At 30.4% G+C, this 21,641-nt stretch overlaps 1 protein-coding gene across 1 annotated transcript in view; it reads right to left on the reverse strand.

The window, feature by feature from the left end:
• The window catches only part of LOC147078483 (kinesin-like protein CG14535), a 536,313-nt gene that overhangs the window by 73,289 nt on the left and 441,383 nt on the right, over positions 1-21,641 (reverse strand). The window contains exon 4 of the mRNA XM_085960022.1: positions 14,478-14,655. Within this exon, the coding sequence (XP_085816148.1) occupies positions 14,478-14,655 (178 nt within the window). The remainder of the gene's footprint in view (positions 1-14,477; positions 14,656-21,641) is intronic.

Genomic DNA, 21,641 nt, shown 5'->3' on the forward strand with positions numbered 1-21,641 from the left:
ATTTTTTAATACACCATAATAATCATTATATCGTACATTTTAGTCGCAGGGGATGACTGATCTTTTGCGAGTATTTGATAGCTTAAGAGTTGGTTTTAAAAAAATATTTATTAATACCTTTATTTGGTAAACGAATTATAAATGGTAAGTTACATAACTTGGGTGTATCGTGGTAAATGAGAATAAAATTCTTAATAGTGTACTGAATAATCACTGTGGGGTAGTGAAAGTCTAATTTCTGTGCGGTAAACCTCATAAAAGCTATTATAACTTTATAAATATCATAATTTTGCATATATTTATGGCCATTTAGGTTTAAATCATGACATTTCTGATAGCCCTTATATTTTAGGGTTACACTCTTTAATCACGAACATAATGTTTGGGTTTGTTACGAATTAATGTATTTCCTCAGTGTGAGACACGTAAACTTTTATTTTGCCGTTTCTTATACAAGTTTAACTGAATAAATTTTATAAGCAAAAATAATCAAAATCGCCTCCTTCTTCTTAGCCCATGTTTGTTCAATAGGTGAAGCATATGGATACCACGACGTGCTTTCAAAAATATATTTCACACATCAGCCTTCTTACATTTTTTAAGTCATCCCAACATCCCACAGCTCGCCTTATAGATGATAATTATCAGTCTTATAGGATGCCGATTGGCTTAAATAAAAAGCAATCAGTGGTCCAACGCCGCATTTTTCCCATATTTGTGTCACACCATCGAATACCAAGTATCTGTTGCAAGCAAGTGATCTTGAAGTAGTTTAGCATACAGTTATTTTTACCATTCTTAAGGTACTATGACTCGTATTGAATAATAGCATTTTTTTTGATTAGTTTAACTGAGTACCTACCAGACATTTATTAAGCTTAATGCCGATTCAGTCATATACAATCGGATAGATAGCCCCAAAATCTGTTAATACAAACCTCCACTCTGTGGAGGCCCATATGATCTTATTGGGGTCCAGACAAAAGTGCCCGCGCTAAAAGCACCCAGATATAAGCACCCAAACAAATACAATTAAGAAGTGAAACAATTTTTATTTTTACATACACAAGAGATAGATAGATAGATTTAGATACACAAATGAAAAACATAAAAAAAAATTAAACTTAAATTTGTATGAATTTAATAAGTATCCTATATACAGGTTGTATGCAATTAAAGTGTAATCTCTTTGGATTAAACATATATTATCGGCAATTTTTTTGTTTGTATTACTTAGTGTTAAAAGCAGTTAATAGAGTTTATTAAAAGCCTTAAATGGAGATGGGCTGGACACATAGCTCGAAGAAGAGACAATCGTTGGACAAATCTAGTCATCCAGTGGTATCCAAGAAGTACAAAACGTCCACAAGGTAGACCTAGAGGCCGCTGGATCGATGAAATGATAAAGTTCTGCGGAAGTACGTGGCAACGCAATGCACAGGACCGAGAGAAGTGGAAGCAACTTGAAGAGGCCTTCATCCAGCAGTGGATGGATTCAGGCTGATGATGATGATGATGATGATGACTCTACCAACAGCTACGAGGGATTAAATCTCAAATTACACTGATTATCGTAGGTAAGTATGTAAATTTATATCGATATGCCATTCGTAAAACCAAAAAAGCACATATTTTATATATTTTGTATTTATAGTGGTCGTTTATGTCTGGGCGTATTTGTCCAGGCGTTATTTGCGAGCACTGGTACGAGCGCATTTGGGTTGGCGCTAATATCTGGGCGCTAATGTCTGGGTGCCGATCTTATTAGAATCGGACATGGTCTAAATAAAAAGATAGCCCCCCAGGGATCTAAAGTTGACAAGAAAAATCAAAGTAACTACGACTTAAAATTTGAAAAAAATAATTCATTATTAATAATATTATGTTGACGTTTACACATAGATAGTCTGTATCAAAGGAAATGCGTTGGAATTATTTATACTAAAATATACTTAAAATGAAACAAACTTGGAAATAAAAAAAAACATTACATGGATGAGTTTAAAATTTACAGAGAACTCTTGTAATAATAATAAAACGGAATTCTGTTAACTGTTGCATTGCTAAGTACTCATTGTGAAAGTATTATTATTTTAAAGAGGTTTTAGTTCCTCATTGCATTCTGCACTCAAGTGGATATTATAAAAGTAGAATGGTTAAGTATTTTATTACCCAACGGTATTATAATATAATTACGTTTAATACTATGAAAACATGTCATGCATATACCTAATATTAAAAAAAAAAAAATATGACACCTGACGGTACTTGAACTTGTAACCTGATCCACGCCAGTGTGCTTTTCTAATTAAGCTACGGGCATCCTACTTAATTAAGATAACTTTAACTAGTAGTTCTTACATGAAATGCTTATCAAATTGCTTTGATAATGTTGGCTATCGGTTTTTGTATCTTGAATTAAGGTAGATATTAATTAAATGCCTTAATTACGAACCGACGTCACGGATTATTTCAAGTATTTCGTTTTTATAATGTTCTTGCACTTGCTAATAATTTAATAAACCATTTAAATCTAGATTTGAGAATGTAACAAAGATCCAAAAGTTTCGACTTTTGAATTTGAAAATCGATGTCTCCATCGATTCAACATTTTTGAAGGTGCTTTACGAAGGATGGGGTTTGCATGAGTATGTCACACTCCGTATCCTTTTGGCACAGCTGCATGAATACCGACGTCGTTTAGCATCCTGCTTCAACCTTTAGCGTTGTTACAATAACTATCTACTCGCTGTTGACCTGACACAACAGGGTGCGGGACATGATGATATACTGAATAAAATGGGGCGACTATGGACTTTCCCTAGAAACTGGAATCGTGAGGCAAGAGATAAGAACCAGTTGAAGACGCTTTTAGAGGAGACCAATCCCACCCTAGGATATAGCAACGAGGAATGTGGTATTTCTCTTATATTGGAGCAAGACAGAATGAAGTACCTAAGCATTTAAGTAAAACATAACTTATTTTTTCAGTCTAAAAAGACCTCCGCATACTATTTTATTACTCAATGTAATTATAATATTGTGTGCGAGAAGACAATAGATTGTATATCTATTATCAAGCGAAGAAAGGCTGCATATATCAGTCATATTTAACGCAACGAGACGTATGATTTACTACAACACATACTGCAGGGAGAGGTAGAGGGCAACAGAGGCATAAGTAGAAAAAAGTAGATACTCTTGAAAATGCTTCTGCAAGCGGTTAAATGTCTTAAGAGATTTGATACGACTGATCCGGGATACGGAGGTGTATTGCAAGTCAGTCAATATTCGATAAACGACGGCACGATGACGTACTGTGCATATAACAAATGTTTTTTTTAATATAAAGTGTACATATTAAATACATTTAAAACATCTTATATTTAAAAAAAATTAAATAAAGTAATGGTCTTTTCTTGCTTAGTGTTTTATATGAAAATGCTTAGTGCTAATGTTCTTTTGTGGTAAAGAATATGATATTTTTAAATTGTTAGCTATACTTTATTAACGCTAATAATATGAAGAAAAGCCACACTAGCTCGTACGTTTTCCTCTACATCGAGTCGATCAACAAGTAGTCACTTATATTTCCATAACAACTCCACGAAAGCGTTCATAAGCATATTGGTATTGCCCATATTGTAAGCTGAGAGTACTATTTTACTGGTGTTTTCCTCTTGTTTTCGCTCATTGGCCACGTACCTTGGCCGTCAGCCAAACAACCATCGACCTGCACTACCTTGCAAATAGTGAAAACTACGGTAAAATGGGAATGAAAAGCGCCCAGGAAAATTTAAATATGAAAACCAAAGCGCTTTCAAATTGCCTTCATAATTTTATTTGAGTGCTCAAAATACTAACACAGGCCATTTTATAAAGGGTAACTAATTTTGTTTATTTATTCAACAAATTGCGACAAAACAAGAAGCATTATTCGGAATCGTAATACGAACTACGTAATTTGATTTCAACGTCATAACTAATTTTGCTTGAATTAATAAAGTATTACGACTCCATAAAAAATATAATTAACGATTTGAAGGCAATAAACATAACAAATATAGGTACCAACTTTAAAAAGATTGTTTGGATTTATTTGGTAAACATTTCAATTGGTACCAGCGTCATAATCACAAGTAATAATATATTATATGACATTAATGTATTTTATAAATAATTATATTTCGTATTACAAATATAATATTATTAAGTGTTTTTTAATTGTCTAATTATTTAATATAGTCTAATATAGGCAATTCATTATTCTCTTCATCATTGTTCCAAATCTTGATAAAATGGTAGATGGTAGATTACTTCATCTTATCTAGAGCTATTCTAAATAGATTTCTGCACCATTCATGGTGGCACAGATTATCTAGTTATGAGATATGTTTTCTTCCAATGGTTCTCTTTTCTTAACCCCGTTATCTTGTAGTATGACCTATATGATTACAATCTTACTACATCCCATTATATGACTTAAATATTAGAGTTTTATTTTCCTGATTATATGTATTTTTTTCTTCATTTTTCAGGTTTGTTTTTGACTCTATCCACCCAGGAAATCTTAAATCTACTCATGTAACACCACTACTCAAAAGCCACTTGCTTTTTTTCGAGACTATTTTCTAATACCGCCAAATTATAGCAGTGTAAAACTCTCATCCTTAAGATCAAGATGTAAGTTTTTATTTTAGAAGAAGAAAACGTTATATCTCATTTTTATATTTTGATTATGGTCTTTTGTAAATATTCATATTCTGATCGTTGAACAATCATAAATATTTATATTGATGAATAAGTTTGATTATTTATCTAATTTATTTTCGGCGATACGGTAGACATTTGTAAGTTTATAATTAATGCTGTAGTCACATACAACGTTCCCTCTAATTTTTCTATTGTGTGCGGATCATCAACGCATCTGAGCAGTGCCCCTCCCCCTCCCACAAACACAGACATACAATTTTTCATTTAATATTTTTTAGGTATTTATTAATTTAAGTGATTTTCTATAATAATAACACTAACAACGATAATTTTTTAAGTAAATTCATCTCATATCGATATTCGACGTACAAAATTAGAATTTTTGCAAAGATATATCGGTACTACTTTTATCAACAATTACATTGGCCTTCCGAGAAATGAGTTGAAGAATTGTGCATGTCATGGTTTCGTGCATTCGAGCTGTCTGGCAAATGAAACTTTCTTTTACAATATTTTTATGTGAGGACCGTGCGGGGGATGAAAACATGTGTGCGGAGACACGTTTGTAGGTGTGCGCGCGCACACCTTACAGGGAACATTGGTCACGAATTACCTATCATAAAAGTTCTCATGAAAAATAAACATTACAGTTATACAAGACTCATATTAGTCTAAGTACGCTGAGTAACAAATATTAAGATAAAGGATACTTGTTAATATAGTAATAAACTAAACAAATAATATTATCAAATAAAGTGAGTTTCAGGGCTTTTTTTATATAAAAAGAGGTCGACTTATTGGGTATTTCTTTTTCAAGCCAGCGAAGCGTCGCAGTAGAAAAGGGTCCAATAATCAATAAGGAGCCTAATCCCAAGGGTCCTCCTAGATTGGTCTTATTGGTCAATACAAATTGACGAAAGGGGAAAGATATATCATATACGTTAGAATACACGTACTACGGTGTTGGAAAACATCCACCTAAGGTCCGTCCGTCCATACAAGTTTCGCAAGGTGATTGTTCGTCAAAAGGAAGATAAAAGACGCCCAGGAAATAGTTTAATAAAACTTGTCCCCGGGGGAAAGACTGTTGGGAAAATATAACTAGGCTCGACGTATACCTATGGAAGAACCATTTGTTTTCCCGGGTTAATAGGGAGGAAAAATACGATAAGAAAATAATATTTGGAAGGAGTTTTCCTGGTTACTTATTGCCTTATACGTGATAACACGTCCACGTTTAATGTTTTATATACAATATACGGTACTAAGTAACTTTATGGACTGGCTTTGGTTCAGATTTATATTGGGGCTGTATTATTTATTCTCTGGCTGTTCACATGAAAAATCTTTAAAGTTTGCTAAGTATATTTTTATCCAAAGAAACATATTTGTAGATATTTTAATTATAGTAAATGACACCCACGGTGGCCGCGCGGCTTAAGCGTTGGACTATAACGCCGTGGGTCCCAGGTTCGAATCCTGGGTCTGGCAAGTACGCATAATATTTTTCAATTTGTGTGTGAGTCAGGGTATGGACCTAATAGGTTGAGCAAATGGCTGACATCAATTTCTCGTAACAACAAAATTTGTTAATTCAAACCTCTACTCTGTGGTGGCCCATATGATCCTTTTAGGATCGGACATCGTCGGAAAAAAATGTGTATACAGTAGGTACTTAATCCACAAACAATAATAATAACGAGAGCTGGCTTTATTCGCATAGAAGAATATTAATTTTAACTGAATCCGTCAATATTAACTGCTCAATACTATAATTTGGTGTTAATTTTATTTAATATAGTATTTTTACTCGAATTTGATGGTGAAAATAATTTAATTAATTTCCGTTATTTATTACTTTTAGTGGATTTAGTAATTCCGTGATTGGTATGAGTGTAGCTCGTACTGTTTTTATGGATAGCAGATAATTGAACAAAGATTGTCTTGATGGTGGGTGACCTCAGATATGGTTCTACCACGAGGTACGAGAAGAAGAAGTTTAACTTATGTATCTAGCAATAATAAAAAAAACTTATTGCTCAATAATTGACCTGGCACGTGGTAGACCTCCAATATAAAGATTTTAGTTAATTATACGATATTTGACTTATTTTTATTGAGACAGTTATTTTAAACTAAAACTCCATCTTCAAATGATCCAAAATAGCTTTTAATAACTTATTGTCAATAAGATGACATATATATAGTTATTGGAATAGGTCAGCTGTCAATATTAATAATTTAAATATCGTTGAATTAACGAAAAAACACAATAAAAATACCATTATCCCAAACTATCATACTAATATACTAAAATAGTTTTGCAGCATAATACGTAATTATACCCAATAATATTGAATATTCTTCCAGGCCAGCCTTCTAATCATAGTCATTTAAGCATATTTTAGTTTGTCATATTATATACCATTTTTGTATGCAATGCACAATGTGTACCTAGCCTAGAGTTTCAGAGTTTGTATGAAATTATTACATAGTAGAAACATTCATAATTTGTTTGGACTGCATCTCTATAGAAGGATATTTCCTCCAACATCTTCTATTACATTAGTACCTTAGTTTAATACTTTGTGTAATGATGCATATATTTATTATTTCAAGAAGATATTCTTCATTAAAAAGCGAAACAAGAGTTTGTGGTATTCTTGTAATGCCAACCTACTTGCGGCCCTTGTTTAGTGCAATGCAGAGGCACTTTTTACCTGTGCATTCCAGGTGTATATAGAGCCACGCCTTCCTATTCAAAATGGGCAATCTAAATTGCAAATGCTTTCCCCAAAAGGAAAGGTGGAAGTCACATCGCGGCAAACTGAAGCCTTCACTCAGTTCTACGCCAATTCACGTTTCAATTTCCCAAATATCATTCCAAATCTGAATACCTAATGGAATTTCTTTCGCTTTCCGGAAACCCTTTTGACACTTGACATTTCAAATGTTTTTGAGCCATGCGGTATAACTACCTGTACATGTATAATGGCTATACATAGTTGTACCATCTGTTTCTTTAGAGTTAGCATAACACTTTTAGATACATTATGGAAAAATGTAATTTTGAATAACAAAATTATTAGTATTTATTTTCATACTGTCATCAATGTTACTCAATACTGCTAGGATAAAAGATATTATATTGTGCGGTGTATCGTGCGGTTAGCCTATTTGTTAGCACAATAAAATTATATTAACGGCCCACGTGCTCGTCGTAGGTCGAAATTGAGTTTTTATCGTATTTTCAAACCATGATCCTGGACACTCCTTAAACGTTGTAGATAATCTATTTATATAATTTTGAAGCCTTATTATTCTTTATAGTTATTTTAAACATTTGATGACTGCATGAAGTATTTTTATTACATAAAATAGTATTCTTTTAAACCTCTCGCTCTAATGTTTCAGAATATAGTCATATTTCGGTACATAACTGTGCAGTGGTGTTAAGATTTTTTACATTTATTAATTTTTAAACGCATTTATAAAACCATAAGTATAATTTATTACGAGATAGTTTTAGTAAAATATTCACGATAAAAAATTATATTAATAATCTCTGTGATCCCAAATTTGACAAGAATTAGGCATTTTATTATTCAAAAAATCGGAAAAATTAACACATTTGAAGATGATTCTAAAGATACTTGTTATAAGCTATGTCTTTGACCATTCAAGTGTGATAAACATCTTATGAATAATGATTGCTTTATAATAATTATTGACCTAAGAATAAGGTAGTGTTTTTTTGAAATACGCCATTTTTTGTCATTCCCCCGTGGTTAAGCTACAACATACGGCTGTAGCTATAAAATGACAAACTATAATTAAAGTAAGGAGTAAAATTATGTTAACGCGCGTGTTTGAACATGTACCTAACCGAATTTTTTTTTTATTTTTTTTCAAACGGTACATGTTCAAACACGCGCGTTAATATCATTTTACTCCCTATTTCAATTATAGTTTGTCAATTTATGGCTACGGCCGTATGTTGTAGCTTTACCACTGGGGAATGACAAAAGAAATGGCGTATTTCAAAAAAACACTACCTTATTCTTAGGTCAATTATTATTATAAAGCAATCATTATTCATAAGATGTTTATCACACTTGAATGGTCAAAGACATAGCTTATAATAAGTATCTTTAGAATCATCTTCAAATGTGGTAATCTTGCCGATTTTTTGAATAATAAAATGCCTAATTCTTGTCAAATTTGGGATCACAGAGATTATCAATATAATTGTTTATCGTGAATATTCTACAAAAATTATCTCGTAATAAATTATACTAATGGTTTTATAAATGCGTTTAAAAATTAATAAATGTAAAAAATCTTAACACCACTGCAAAGTTATGTACCGAAATATGACTATATTCTAAAACATTAGAGCGAGAGGTTTAAAAGAATACTATTTTATGTAACAAAAATACTTTATGCAGTCATCAAATGTTTAAAATAACTATAAAGGATAATAAGGCTTCAAAATTATATAAATAGATTATCTACAACGTTTAAGGAGTGTCCAGGATCATGGTTTGAAAATACAATAAAAACTCAATTTTGACCTTCGACGAGCATGTCCCCCCTTGGTTGATTTTCTTGTTGTTTAAGTATTTATATACTTATTATCTCTGTACTTATTATATCATAGTTAGGAACATACTTATATTGTCATTAGAAATAATCAAGTTTTCTAAAAATAAAATTTACTTAACTATGTTTAGTTGCACTGGCCAATCAAACTCAAGCCATAAATTATACTGTTCTTTCTGAATAATATTTTTTATCTAAAAATACACTAATTTTTGTAGGACCAACCTCATTATTTTTTTTGAATTAAGAAAACTACTAATTGATTAATATGTGAACATACTTACTACCATTATTTACACATAACTTCACGTGCTTTATAAGATACTGCAGTAGATATGTATCAAAGCTCCGTTTTTTCTGATAACTTATTTAAACATAATAAAAATGCACTTATAAAACGTTAAAGAATAAATAAAGACTCGACATGATACATAAATGGAATCATTGTTCAACAAGTCAACGCGATCAATTCTATTTTGTAAACGCGTTATGCGAAACGACAAAAATATCGGCTCCTTTGACATTGAAATGTGAAAAGGCATTCTGGATTATTAAATTTGCATTTCAACTTCTGAAGGCTTCGCCGCGTAGAGTAAGAAGTACTCTGTCTACTTTCTTCTGTCTTTCCTCTCGAAGATTTATTTTCCAGCGACAAAATCAGCGAGTTTTCATCAAAGGGAAAAGATAAGTTATTGCAACATCTATCCTTCAAAAGTTTTCAATTAATGTTGTTTACTGTCTTTATATAAGTCACAACACAAGTTGAGTGGTACTAACTGACGGTATACTTTCAGACGTACAGATATTCGCGAGCTTACAGTTTGTAAGGAGCTTTATACATTTCCGCAAGGTATATGAAAGTTAAGTAGGCATAAGTAAGCATGTAACATTCCAAGAATTTCAGGGTTAGTTAGCTCTGAATAGATTATCCCCATTCCGGGGCCGTCTCTAGAGAATTGTGGGAGGTGATTTAAGATTTCTTTGTTTGGAAGATATGCGGTAAGTCTATTTTAGAGTAAAACTATCTTATCCCCAACAATAGTTTGTATTTTACGCTTTGCGTTTTTAAAAAGTATTGTTTTTACTTTTCTACACATCTAAGTGCCCTTTATTTTATTTAAGTGAAGATTTTATATAAGGTACATATTGTAGAAATAAAAAGTTTTTACAATGATTATATTATGATGAATGTATTAATCATATTTTGATTGTTAAATTAGATGATTATTGGTAATTGACAATATTGAAACAAGTGATAACAGGAATATTCAAAATATTATTATAATTTTTTGATAATGGATAATGTACTCGTACCAACATTTAAATGTCAAATATAGAACTGTCTGAGATAATTTTATACTTAATACAAAATGCAAATATTTTATTTTAATCGAAATATAATATATAAGGTTTTATAGAGAGACATAACTTAAAATTTTGTTATTATAATAGCAACGGTTTTTTGTTAAATATCCATTAATGCATTAATCCTTTAATTTTAAAATCAATCTAAATAAAAATTATTTAAAGTATTTAAAGTTCTAAGTTGTACATCAATATATATAATTATTCATACCAGATACTTTGACATGTCTATATTATAATAGGTAAATGTTGTGCTTTTTTGTTTAAATACATAAAACCTGGCACGATGAATAGAAATATGAATTATGTTTTAAACATTGAGCTACTTACTTCAAAATTTATCCAAGAGTTCCTAATTGCCGTCTTATTTTTTTGATTTTGATTATGGACATGTATGTTATAGTTTTCAATTCTTATTTGAAGTTTCACTTGAAGTTAAGCGATTGAATGCCCACAAAATATGAAGATGGCGACCAAAAATATTGTACGTAAAACATTTCACCGTGGCAGAGTTCGCCATAAGCTTTCTTATCGTAAAGAGATGACCATAGACTATACGGTCTCCAATTTTATTAGATTCAATATGAACAATAATTCAATTTTCATAGCTAATTTTGGCAAAATTCATGAATTTAAAAATGAAAACCTTACCTAACTTAATGATAATAATCATGTATATCAGCTACTTTCAAAAATTGTTTGCTGCCGGCTTTGTGTAAAGTGTAAACCGACAAGAACCGTGTTTTATGTGGTCATGAATTTTATGACAGTACTATACGACCCAAAGGGGTTGGAAAGTCTAATAGCACAATCACTGCTGACCATGTAATTACCGTTTAATAACCACATTTAAATAACACGTTAATTATATCTAATGACCAAGTACTCCAAACGCACCAGTCGCGGTGTTAGCACTAAATGAGAATAAACGGCCATATATTTCCGATACAATATTTCACGGTGAAGTGTGATACGGCGAACTGCATACGTACATGTTTCCGGACACAAAAAATCAAAATCTCATACTTTCATATAAAAGTGGACAATAATTCATCGACAGATTATTATAGTGCAGCATATTGTTTATTATTGAGATAATAATAGTCTTCTGTTTAATATTTATTTAAAATATAGTGGGTAATATAAAGTGATACATACATTTTATATAATTGTCATGAATTATCACACTTTACCATGTGAATCTTTTTAAAAGAATAAATGAATTTAAATGTATATGTAATTAAGTTATCTTAGATTTTTTTATAGCACAAAACAGCTAGGTATCGGAATAAATAAATCAGATATAATATAATTTAAAAAAAAATACGTTAATTAATTTAGGCTTCAAATTATTGGGTAAGTATATATATGCATTAACAGCAAGTATTTTAATAAAAAATCGAGCAAGTATTTTATTAAAAAGGTGGGAACTATTTAATATGAACAGCAAGTAAAAAATGATTATTGGTAAGTATTATAATATAACAATGGAAGTATTTAAATTATGATAGGGAATTATTTAAACAATTTCCGGGAATTATTTAAATAATTAATGATAAGTATAAATATCAATTTGTCAGTATAAAATCTATTTTGAACAGATTATTTCTTTTACAGAAATAACTTATTTAGTAGCTTCCTTATTATGTTAAATTTAGTAGGATAGTATTGTTCTTTCTATCTGGCTCTCCAGAACAGATTGTACTATTAGAATGGTATTTCTCTATTATTTCATCCCTTACGCCCATTTAGTGCAGCAGCATTTGTATATCTATAAAATGGCTCAATGATGCAATGCGAGTCTCCTGAGCAAGCTTCTAGTGCCTTTAAGATACTATTTCATTTTAACTATCAGCTGTAACTTAACTTAACTGCACCTTCCGAACCACCAGTTGTAGGTAGCTATTAGTGTAAGAACGTAGTGGTCGCGCGGGGACGGCGCGGCGGCGTCTTGCAAAACTCAAACGTAAAACCGTGTGTAAAATGTGCGTAGACAGTGTCTTTTTTGGGGCATAATGCCGCCAAATGACTACGGCCGAGCACTTAAGCATACACTCTTGATCTAAGCGCACTTCAAAGATATATGTAACCTTACCTTATGAGATTCAAACCCTTAATCTCTACTTCATCGCGGAGTTAAATAAATTGTAGTGTCTATTATATACATTTTCAACTTTGCAATAATAACAAGACATACTTCAGACTTGTATAGTGCTTATTACATATTATTTTCAGTACCAGAATTAAATAATAAGACATACTTCAGTTGTTTACAATAAATGTATTTCTCGTGTTCAAAAATTCACAATAATAATCAATTGTAACAAACATATGACAGAATAAGACGTTTCCTTCAATGATATATCAACTACATTCAACCTATTACTAAAGACGACCGATGTCGATCAATGTGAATGATTGAAAATGATAATCTAGAATACCTACACACCCAGTCAAACGATAACATAAAAATCTTTTCCTTCAATTACGTACAACCTATTACTAAAAACGTTAATGAAATTCATAAAAGAAAACATAAAATATGTGTTGTTTTTACTGTTATATTATTTTATGCAAGTCCACATATAAATAACACAACATTTTAGGATTATCGGAAAACATTCCGATAATCGCAACTTTTGACAGCTCGATTTTTTTATTCGTTCGTTGATCAGTATCAGAGCATAGACAAATCGGACGACTTATTAATTATTGTCCTCGGACTTTTGGCTCGCCAATGGCAATACGTTTCACGGTCTTGTTTACATTACATGCTGTAATAAATTAACAATATAAAATTATTATCTGATTCGGCATTTACACTAATAGTAAAAATAAAAATATACATATTATATAAATAATTAGGATACTTACTTAAATTAGTAATTTTTAAAGACGTTGAAAAAAACCTTTTTTGTAGTGATGAGTAAAAAACATGTAAAATATAAAAAATTCACGAACCCTAACTAATTAATTTAGCATACAATTTTAATTGAGATAAATTTAATATCATACTATTAATTATTGTTGTATCCAAACTGAGATTCATTTTTTTATAAAATTAGACAATAATAGGTAATAAAAATGTAATTAGTTTAAAAAAAATGATTTCTGTAATATTTGTAGTACCTACCTAGAGAACCTATATTTTTGATCAATTATTAATTTAATCTTTGAGGTTATTCGCATTTATTCTGTGAAATGTCCATCTAGCTCTTTTTTCTGCACCTCTGCGACTTCTTATTTGATCTTCTTTTAATAATAATATAATCATAAATAGTTTGTTCTTACCGATATTCATGAATGCATAGACTAATATACTTTATATGCGATAATGGTAACCCTAAAATGCCGTCGCCCCATTGAATGTTTTTTACTTTTCATACTATCAAAATAATAATGGATTTTGATTTTATCTATTGGCCCATGTCATTTAAATAATGATTATTTATTTTTACTACTGATTTTTGAATATTATTTCTTGCTGTACCATTATTTTACATTCAACATTAAAACTGGCGGGCTTATACCGATACTTTGAAATAAATACTTACCATTCATTTAAAATTCTGACAGTTGTTATTTAAAAACTTTTCAAAATTGTCTATTAATACTTGCTTCAAAAATGCACGCCATTAATTTAATGACAACACTTGAAAGTATTTCATGAATGCGACACATGTGTACTAGCCAGTGTGGTTAACCAACCGGCCTATATAAGCCGACACGGCGTTATTTAAATAGCGCTATCCAGCAGTAGCTGTAAACCGCATATCGCATAGTAGGGAATTATTTACCTTGCCGACGCCCGTGGCTTCCTTAGCGCCTATGCGCCTCAGCAAGGCGGGTGGAGCAGTGGGCGGTGAGCGCTGCAAGATAGCGCTGAAGCCGCCCGCGAACGTTTGCTCCTCGTCGCCGCCCGGCGAGCGCCGCCGCCTGTGGGGCGATCCATTCAGGTTTAGTTTCTGAGCGGCCCTGGAAACAAAGAAAATATAAAATTAATATTTTAGAGTACAGCCTTTAGTTTATTACAAGACATAACAAATCAACGTACTTAATGTAACTAATCAACAGTTTTAGAGGTCACGAAAATAATATACTTACCTAATAAAATATTAGTTATGTCACGTTCCTATATTAATAATTTATGTGATTTTTCCATATTTTCGTTTCGTATTTTTGATTTGATATAAGTAATAATATTATGTCATATAAATTTATTGATAATCATATATTAATTAACTCAAGATAATCTGAATTTTAATTAAACACAGAATATACAATAATATAATCTTCTAAGTATTTATTTGTATACAGTATTATACTTATATCAACACTACATTAAATTTGACGCCATCTGTTGCTCAAAAAGTTGATTAAAAAGAAAAACACCAAAATTTACTCGAAGCGGAAAGTTGAAAGTTTAGCAATAATCATTCAGAAATGTATGCTTACTGAACATGTTATAAAGTTTTACTGAGAATTAAGAATATTACTAAATTAATAATTGAGTTTGTACGAGTATTTACTCGAAAGAATTCCAATTAAAAAATGATACTTAAAATATAATATAAAATTTTACAGATTGGTTAATTTATTAAACAAATAAACGATTTTGTCACATCTTAAATAATGAACTCACAGAAAGTGGCCGAATCCTTCATCTCACTTACCCCAATACTATTCAAGAATATTATCGTACTAGGTACCTACATGGAAACCGTATTAATCTAATAATTGTATGATATAAAAATATAATACTATGTTTACTCATTATCTTATACTATGTAGTAATAAAAACTTCTGTTCGTGGATACTATATAAACAAAATGTATGTCAAAATAAACTATGTAAAAACAAAAGTTTAATCAAGATAAATAGGTTTGTATAAAAGTACCCATGGTAACACATGAGAGTACAGGTTGACTGAATAGTAGGGGACTTGGCTGAAGATAGAATGCTGTTGTATGTGGAATTGGTAAGTTTCTCTTTCTTTGTGCTTATCAACAGATTGTGCCCTTTATGGCAAAAAACAAGTGTCAAGTAGTATTACGTTAAGGGAAAATCCGTCTAACCGACCCCTTTTTCTTTCGGGCTCCGTCCTAACGATAAGATTTTTAACCCTATGAGTCAAAGTTGACATTTGCACCTGATGCCCTTTAGGGTAGGAAAAGCGTTGCATGCTTTGCAGATTTAGCTTCAGTTAACCTTTTTCTATGTGTAAGAAATAAGACATGATTTATATAAAAGTCAGCTTGTCTAGACGTTGACTTGAAATTATAAATGATGTCGTTGGAGAAATGTAATATATACAGTGTAATATTTCCTTGTCCATAAGAAAAAAATGGCCTTTTGAAAGATCAACGTGACGTATTATTGTAGAAGTCGTTGTATAAGTAACATTTTTCTAACATTTCCTGCAGACGTAATGTCCAACTTATTTTAATTAGACTGTGATCGACTATCCATTAACAAAACTGATGATGATTTACTACCCAGATTGAGAATTGGAACCGTTCAAAATGAATTCTTGTTATACACGGGGTTTTCGAGAAATGTTTTTCAGAGAAAATATCTTATTTTCACGAAATAATTTGATAGATAGATAGTATTTTTCCCTCATAATGACTGTAATTTTTTAATGTCCAAATCAGTAGTCATAAAATTAAATTTAGTTTTGTAGTATGTGGACACTCTGCCAAAGGGCGACAGTTTACCTAGAAACGTCACTGTTTCTATACTATATTATAAATTTTACATTATCTATAATATTATGTTATAATATTGTGGAATATAACATACACACATACACTTCAGCACCTACTGCGTCGTACGTAACAATGGTTAACAGAGGTTATCCATCAATTTACCTGACACTATCACAAAGTGATCTGGATATACTACGCTGAATATTTTAGCTATCCAAGCTTCAACATTAACAGTAAGTAACTTGAAATAGTACATTAATATATGATAATAATATTGTATAACGTTTTAGCACAATATTTTTCACAGTGCATTGCCATTTCTTCTAAATTTAATATATAATATTAGGAATGACTAGTGACTTAATAGTATAATTTAAAAATAATACAAACGCAAGCATATTCAAGTATATTATATAATTTATATTTTATATAGGTACGGTAATTTTAAAAAGTACTTATTCTCAGTCACTAAACATGCAAAATAGCTTGTAATTTTTTTTCTTTAACTATATTTTTTGGTTAAAAGGCATTTTAGTAGACAATTAAAACAAAACGCAGTAGGTACTTGTTCCATATTGTTTAATAATCATTATATTTATATTTAAAGCGATTGTTTAATCTATTGCGATGGTGATCATAAATTACTTTATTAGGAAATATTAGAGATAAATAAAGCACAGTAGTTGTAGAGACAACTTATTCTTAATGTCCTGCTAATTTCTCTAATAGCAAATTACTTAATCGAATTTGAGATTTTACATATAAAACAATAATTATATATTTGTAAGGATGTGGAGTAAAAAAGAAAGAAAACTTAGCTAGCAAGTATGTATGCTAAACTAATATACATATTATATATATTATATTCATAAAACATGACATTTTGTACCAGAATTGATGCATTCAGTTTACCGATTGTGGATCATACCTTTACATTGTTTTTTTTTTTAATTATTTAATATGTATATATACTTAGTAACATTTCTTATTATGAAAATTTTATTAGATTCCCAATACTTTACCTCATTCAATTATGTATGAGTAATGAGATTTACATGCACTGGTGAATGTATTAATAGTGGGTATCTAATGTATTATTACGATTTTTCCAAATACGTCAAATTTCCAATACTAGCTTTTATACATTCTTTCTCTTCTTATGTAGTGTTCATATTATTTTTACTGTATTAATTGGTTATATAAACGAGAAATATCTGTATTCTGTGTCAGTATACGTTTTTAATTTCTATTGTGAGTGCGTATAGTACATGAAGTTACCGAAAAGCAAATGGACTAGTACAAAACATAAATCAATTATAATTTAAATTCAAGTACCCTTGGTTGATAGTATTAATTTTATAAATAAAGTGTAGTTTGAATGGTCAATAGTATACAAATTAGCACGCTTTAATAAAAACATTGTTTCACAATTATTGTGCATTGCTACTTCCGAAAAAACAGTAGGTATAAAATTGCTCATATTTTCCATTTGCGTAATACCAAAAGAGAACGATAATTTTAAATGTTGTATGTATACTAAATATTTGTCGATAGTTTTGATACTATGTTTATGTATTTAGGGGTAGATATATCTTGGTGCAGACTAGGCGTCACTAAAACATGATATTTGAAACTATCAAATTACGTAGGTAATTATTTTTACCGAAATTTCCACATTTTCAGATGATTAAACAGAAACTATTTGATATGTAAGACATTCAAAACTAAACGTGGTTCCCTAGGCAATAGTTGGAATACTGATAAGAAGACGCAGGGAGTCCTTTGTTTGAGAGAGCCTCCGGAGCTTGTAAACTTGACGTTAATAAAGCATATAACTCATCACAAGCGATGTTTCTGTCAATATTATACGCCTAATAAGACATTCCAGTTTAACCCTTTATAGGGCAAAGCATTTTTTTCTTCATTTCAAACCGATCTCTATCATTTTGCATCAGATATTTAATATCTTAAAACAATTTCAATATAAAAATAAAAAATATCTATCAGAAATTCGGAAAAACTATAATTTATGATGGTTTTTTTATCAACCAGTGCCCATTCAGGTGTTTTTTTTTTTGATTTTTTGATATATTTTTTTCAAATAAAACAAATAAATAATGGTTGTACATATTATTTATTTAATCATAAGAAAGGTTACAATTTATTTTTTATTTTTTTACACCCATTTACGTAATACTTTTCAAAACATAGTATGCAAAGCGGTACGTTACATTGCTTACAAAAATAAGATATGCGTTTTGGCTCTTTAGCCGTACTACAATAAGCACATCGACAGCTCTTTTTTTTTAGATTTACTCATGAACTGAAACAAAAATAAAACATATTATCGTAACAGTACCTACCGACCTACAACATTACCATATTACGAAATGACCGAGAAAAATGGAGTATGATGGGGGAGGCCTTCATCCAGCAGCGGATAGACCCCAGCTGATGATGATGTGACTTCAACAGTCAAATATAATACAATACAAACCCATTAAAGTTGCGATATTGATAGTAATTTAGTACTTTAGCATTCAATTGATGTCACAACTAACAGAAAAACACCATTTCTTTGCGGATATTTTGAAAACTTTTCCGATCCCAAATATTTTGAGTAAAACTAAAATATATTTATGATAGTATACTATATTCACAATAAAATATAACTATACACAGCTGCCTAAGCTGCTTTTTTATTTTTAAAATAATTCTAGAAGTCAGCCGTGCGAATCGCAAATTTGAGGTTATGTACTTCCCGCTTGGCAATAGAATGATGAAACAAGTACTCTATCACAATATATTTGTAAAAAATATAATGTAAATCGATAAATAAATGCATATTAAATACTTATGTACATACCCTTTTTCACAACACATAATATAAATGGCAACAAAATGACTTGCAAAGTCAAGTGTCACTCGCGAATTCGTCGAGTCGTGACCGTAAACGCGCAATGGCTGATACATCGACCATTCGTTGAAATAGTGTTTTGCGAGCGATTGACGTACACTTCATATTAGATGGTTTATTTCATAACCAGAGAACGTTCTCGACAACGTCTTGACGCACTAAGGTTGATATTTCCATATTTAGTGTATGACTTATAGCTCATAAATGAGGTGGTCGATAAATAAACCGTTTTCGACCTTTGCCCTATAAAGGGTTAACTATATAACGGACAAAGTATTCATCATAATAATGGATTGATATTTAGCAGGTATTATTACATTAATTAATCACAAGATGTCTCTCACACAATCAGAAGGTAAAGAGTCTCTGAACAAGTCAATCAAATAGGTTCTTGATGTTATTATATTATTATGCTATCCATTAGAAACCTCAATTTGATATGCTACTTATTTGATTTTTGAGTTCTCTATTGGTAATAGGGATTGCAAAACCATATGAAAATATCAATATCGATTTTTCGGTATTTCTGATATTGATGATATTGTAGAATAAAATTGGTGATTTTTACATATAATTTGAATAAATTTATAATTTTAACTAAAACTCTCAAAAAGGCTAGTTCAGTAAGACGTGCAAATAAGTGCGTTTGCCGGAAATGCTTCTTCAATTCAACGCTTGTACAGTCATCAATAATTTTATTATAGAATAATAAAATTGGACATTCGACATGGATGTTTTTTATTTCGAAATAATATTATGTTAATTTATCGCAACAATTTTATACATATGTATATTTGATGGATTTTGTTTTATTACTATTTCAACTTTGTTGGGTTCAGACAATATATTTGCATTTTAGTAGCATATAACTTATAGACTAAATTTAATAGGCAATACAGTACAAAGTAATGTAGAAATAATATTTAATTCATTTTCAAAAACGTAAACGAGTGTGGTTTTTAATACCTAAGATTCCGGTATTTTGAAATTTTAAACCCGGTATTTCAGTATTGATAAATACTGGAATACCGGTTTTGAAATACCGGTATTGCAATCCCTAATAGGTAACCTCCGCATTTCGTTAGAATCAGTGAAAATATTAGGTATAAGAAATCGCTTTAAATTAACACTGACGTTGGATTAAAAACATTCAGTCTAGAGTTCGTATAATTATTATATTATAACTAATTTCTAGATAAAATTATGTAGGTACTCGTATCTTATTTTCTATAATGAAAATAGATACCTATATTATAATGAGAAACAAAATATAAAAGCACTATAAATACACGAAAGCGTCTCAAAGTGTCTATTTGTACGTTGTAGGACTAATATATTATTATGTAAAATGGCCTATTTGTATACTTCTAGAAGCTTTAATAGCTATTTATTATCGTATATATTTTGTTTTTGGTGATCTTTTTGTTTTTTGAATTTTGAATGTTTTTTTTACCATTTTCGTGAATGCAAACGTTTCATTACAAATTGTCTGTCGCAATAGTATTCGATATATAGTAGGTACTTTTTGATAATGAATTCTGCAACTAGCCTAAAACGTAGAAGAAAAATTGAAAAAGAAGTAGGTACGCATGACGACAGCTGATAAAAACGTAATTCTAAATGGCGCTTATTTAATTAATATACATCTACGTACTAGAGCAGTAATAAGCAACCTTTTTTTCCACTAAGGACAAATTACAAAGAAAATAGGTGTTTATGTAAATATATCTATATTTTTCATATAATTATCCAAACCAATTATTTTACAAAATAAAATGATCTTATTTATTCTTTGTCATATTATGTATTATAAAACAGATCTTTGCTGGGCCGTAGAAATAAACCAGGAGGCTGTATGCGGCTTGCAGGCCCCAGGTTGCTCATCACGTAATATTATAATTTATATATAACTTATTTTGCATAATTTATAAATAATTATAAGGAGCGATTTCGCCCGCTTAAAACCATATCGTTAAACTGTCTAATATCCTTCTAAAAAAAACATAACAGATCGTGATAGTTTTTTTCCCTAATGGGTTTCTACCAAAACTAGTAACTTGTTATAATAAAATTATATTATTTATTGAAATATGTTCAATATCAATTGTCTACAGTATTATTACAAAATCCTCGTCACAACTTATTGAAATATTTATGGGAGTGCATGTTATTCAACTCATTAAAATATAATGAACATTATGGCCTTATAAACGTTTTATATCATCCTGTAATGTGATATATGAACCTTTTTCCTTCAACATAAATATTACAACAGCCGTAATAGGAAGGGTGACTGTTTTTTTTGAATATATATCAAAAAGATAACGCCAAATTTG

This window comes from Rhyacophila brunnea, unplaced genomic scaffold (assembly GCF_057557595.1).
Source record: "Rhyacophila brunnea isolate RB1 unplaced genomic scaffold, BYU_Rbru_1.0 scaffold_11, whole genome shotgun sequence".
In the NCBI taxonomy this organism is placed as follows: Eukaryota; Metazoa; Arthropoda; class Insecta; order Trichoptera; family Rhyacophilidae; genus Rhyacophila; species Rhyacophila brunnea.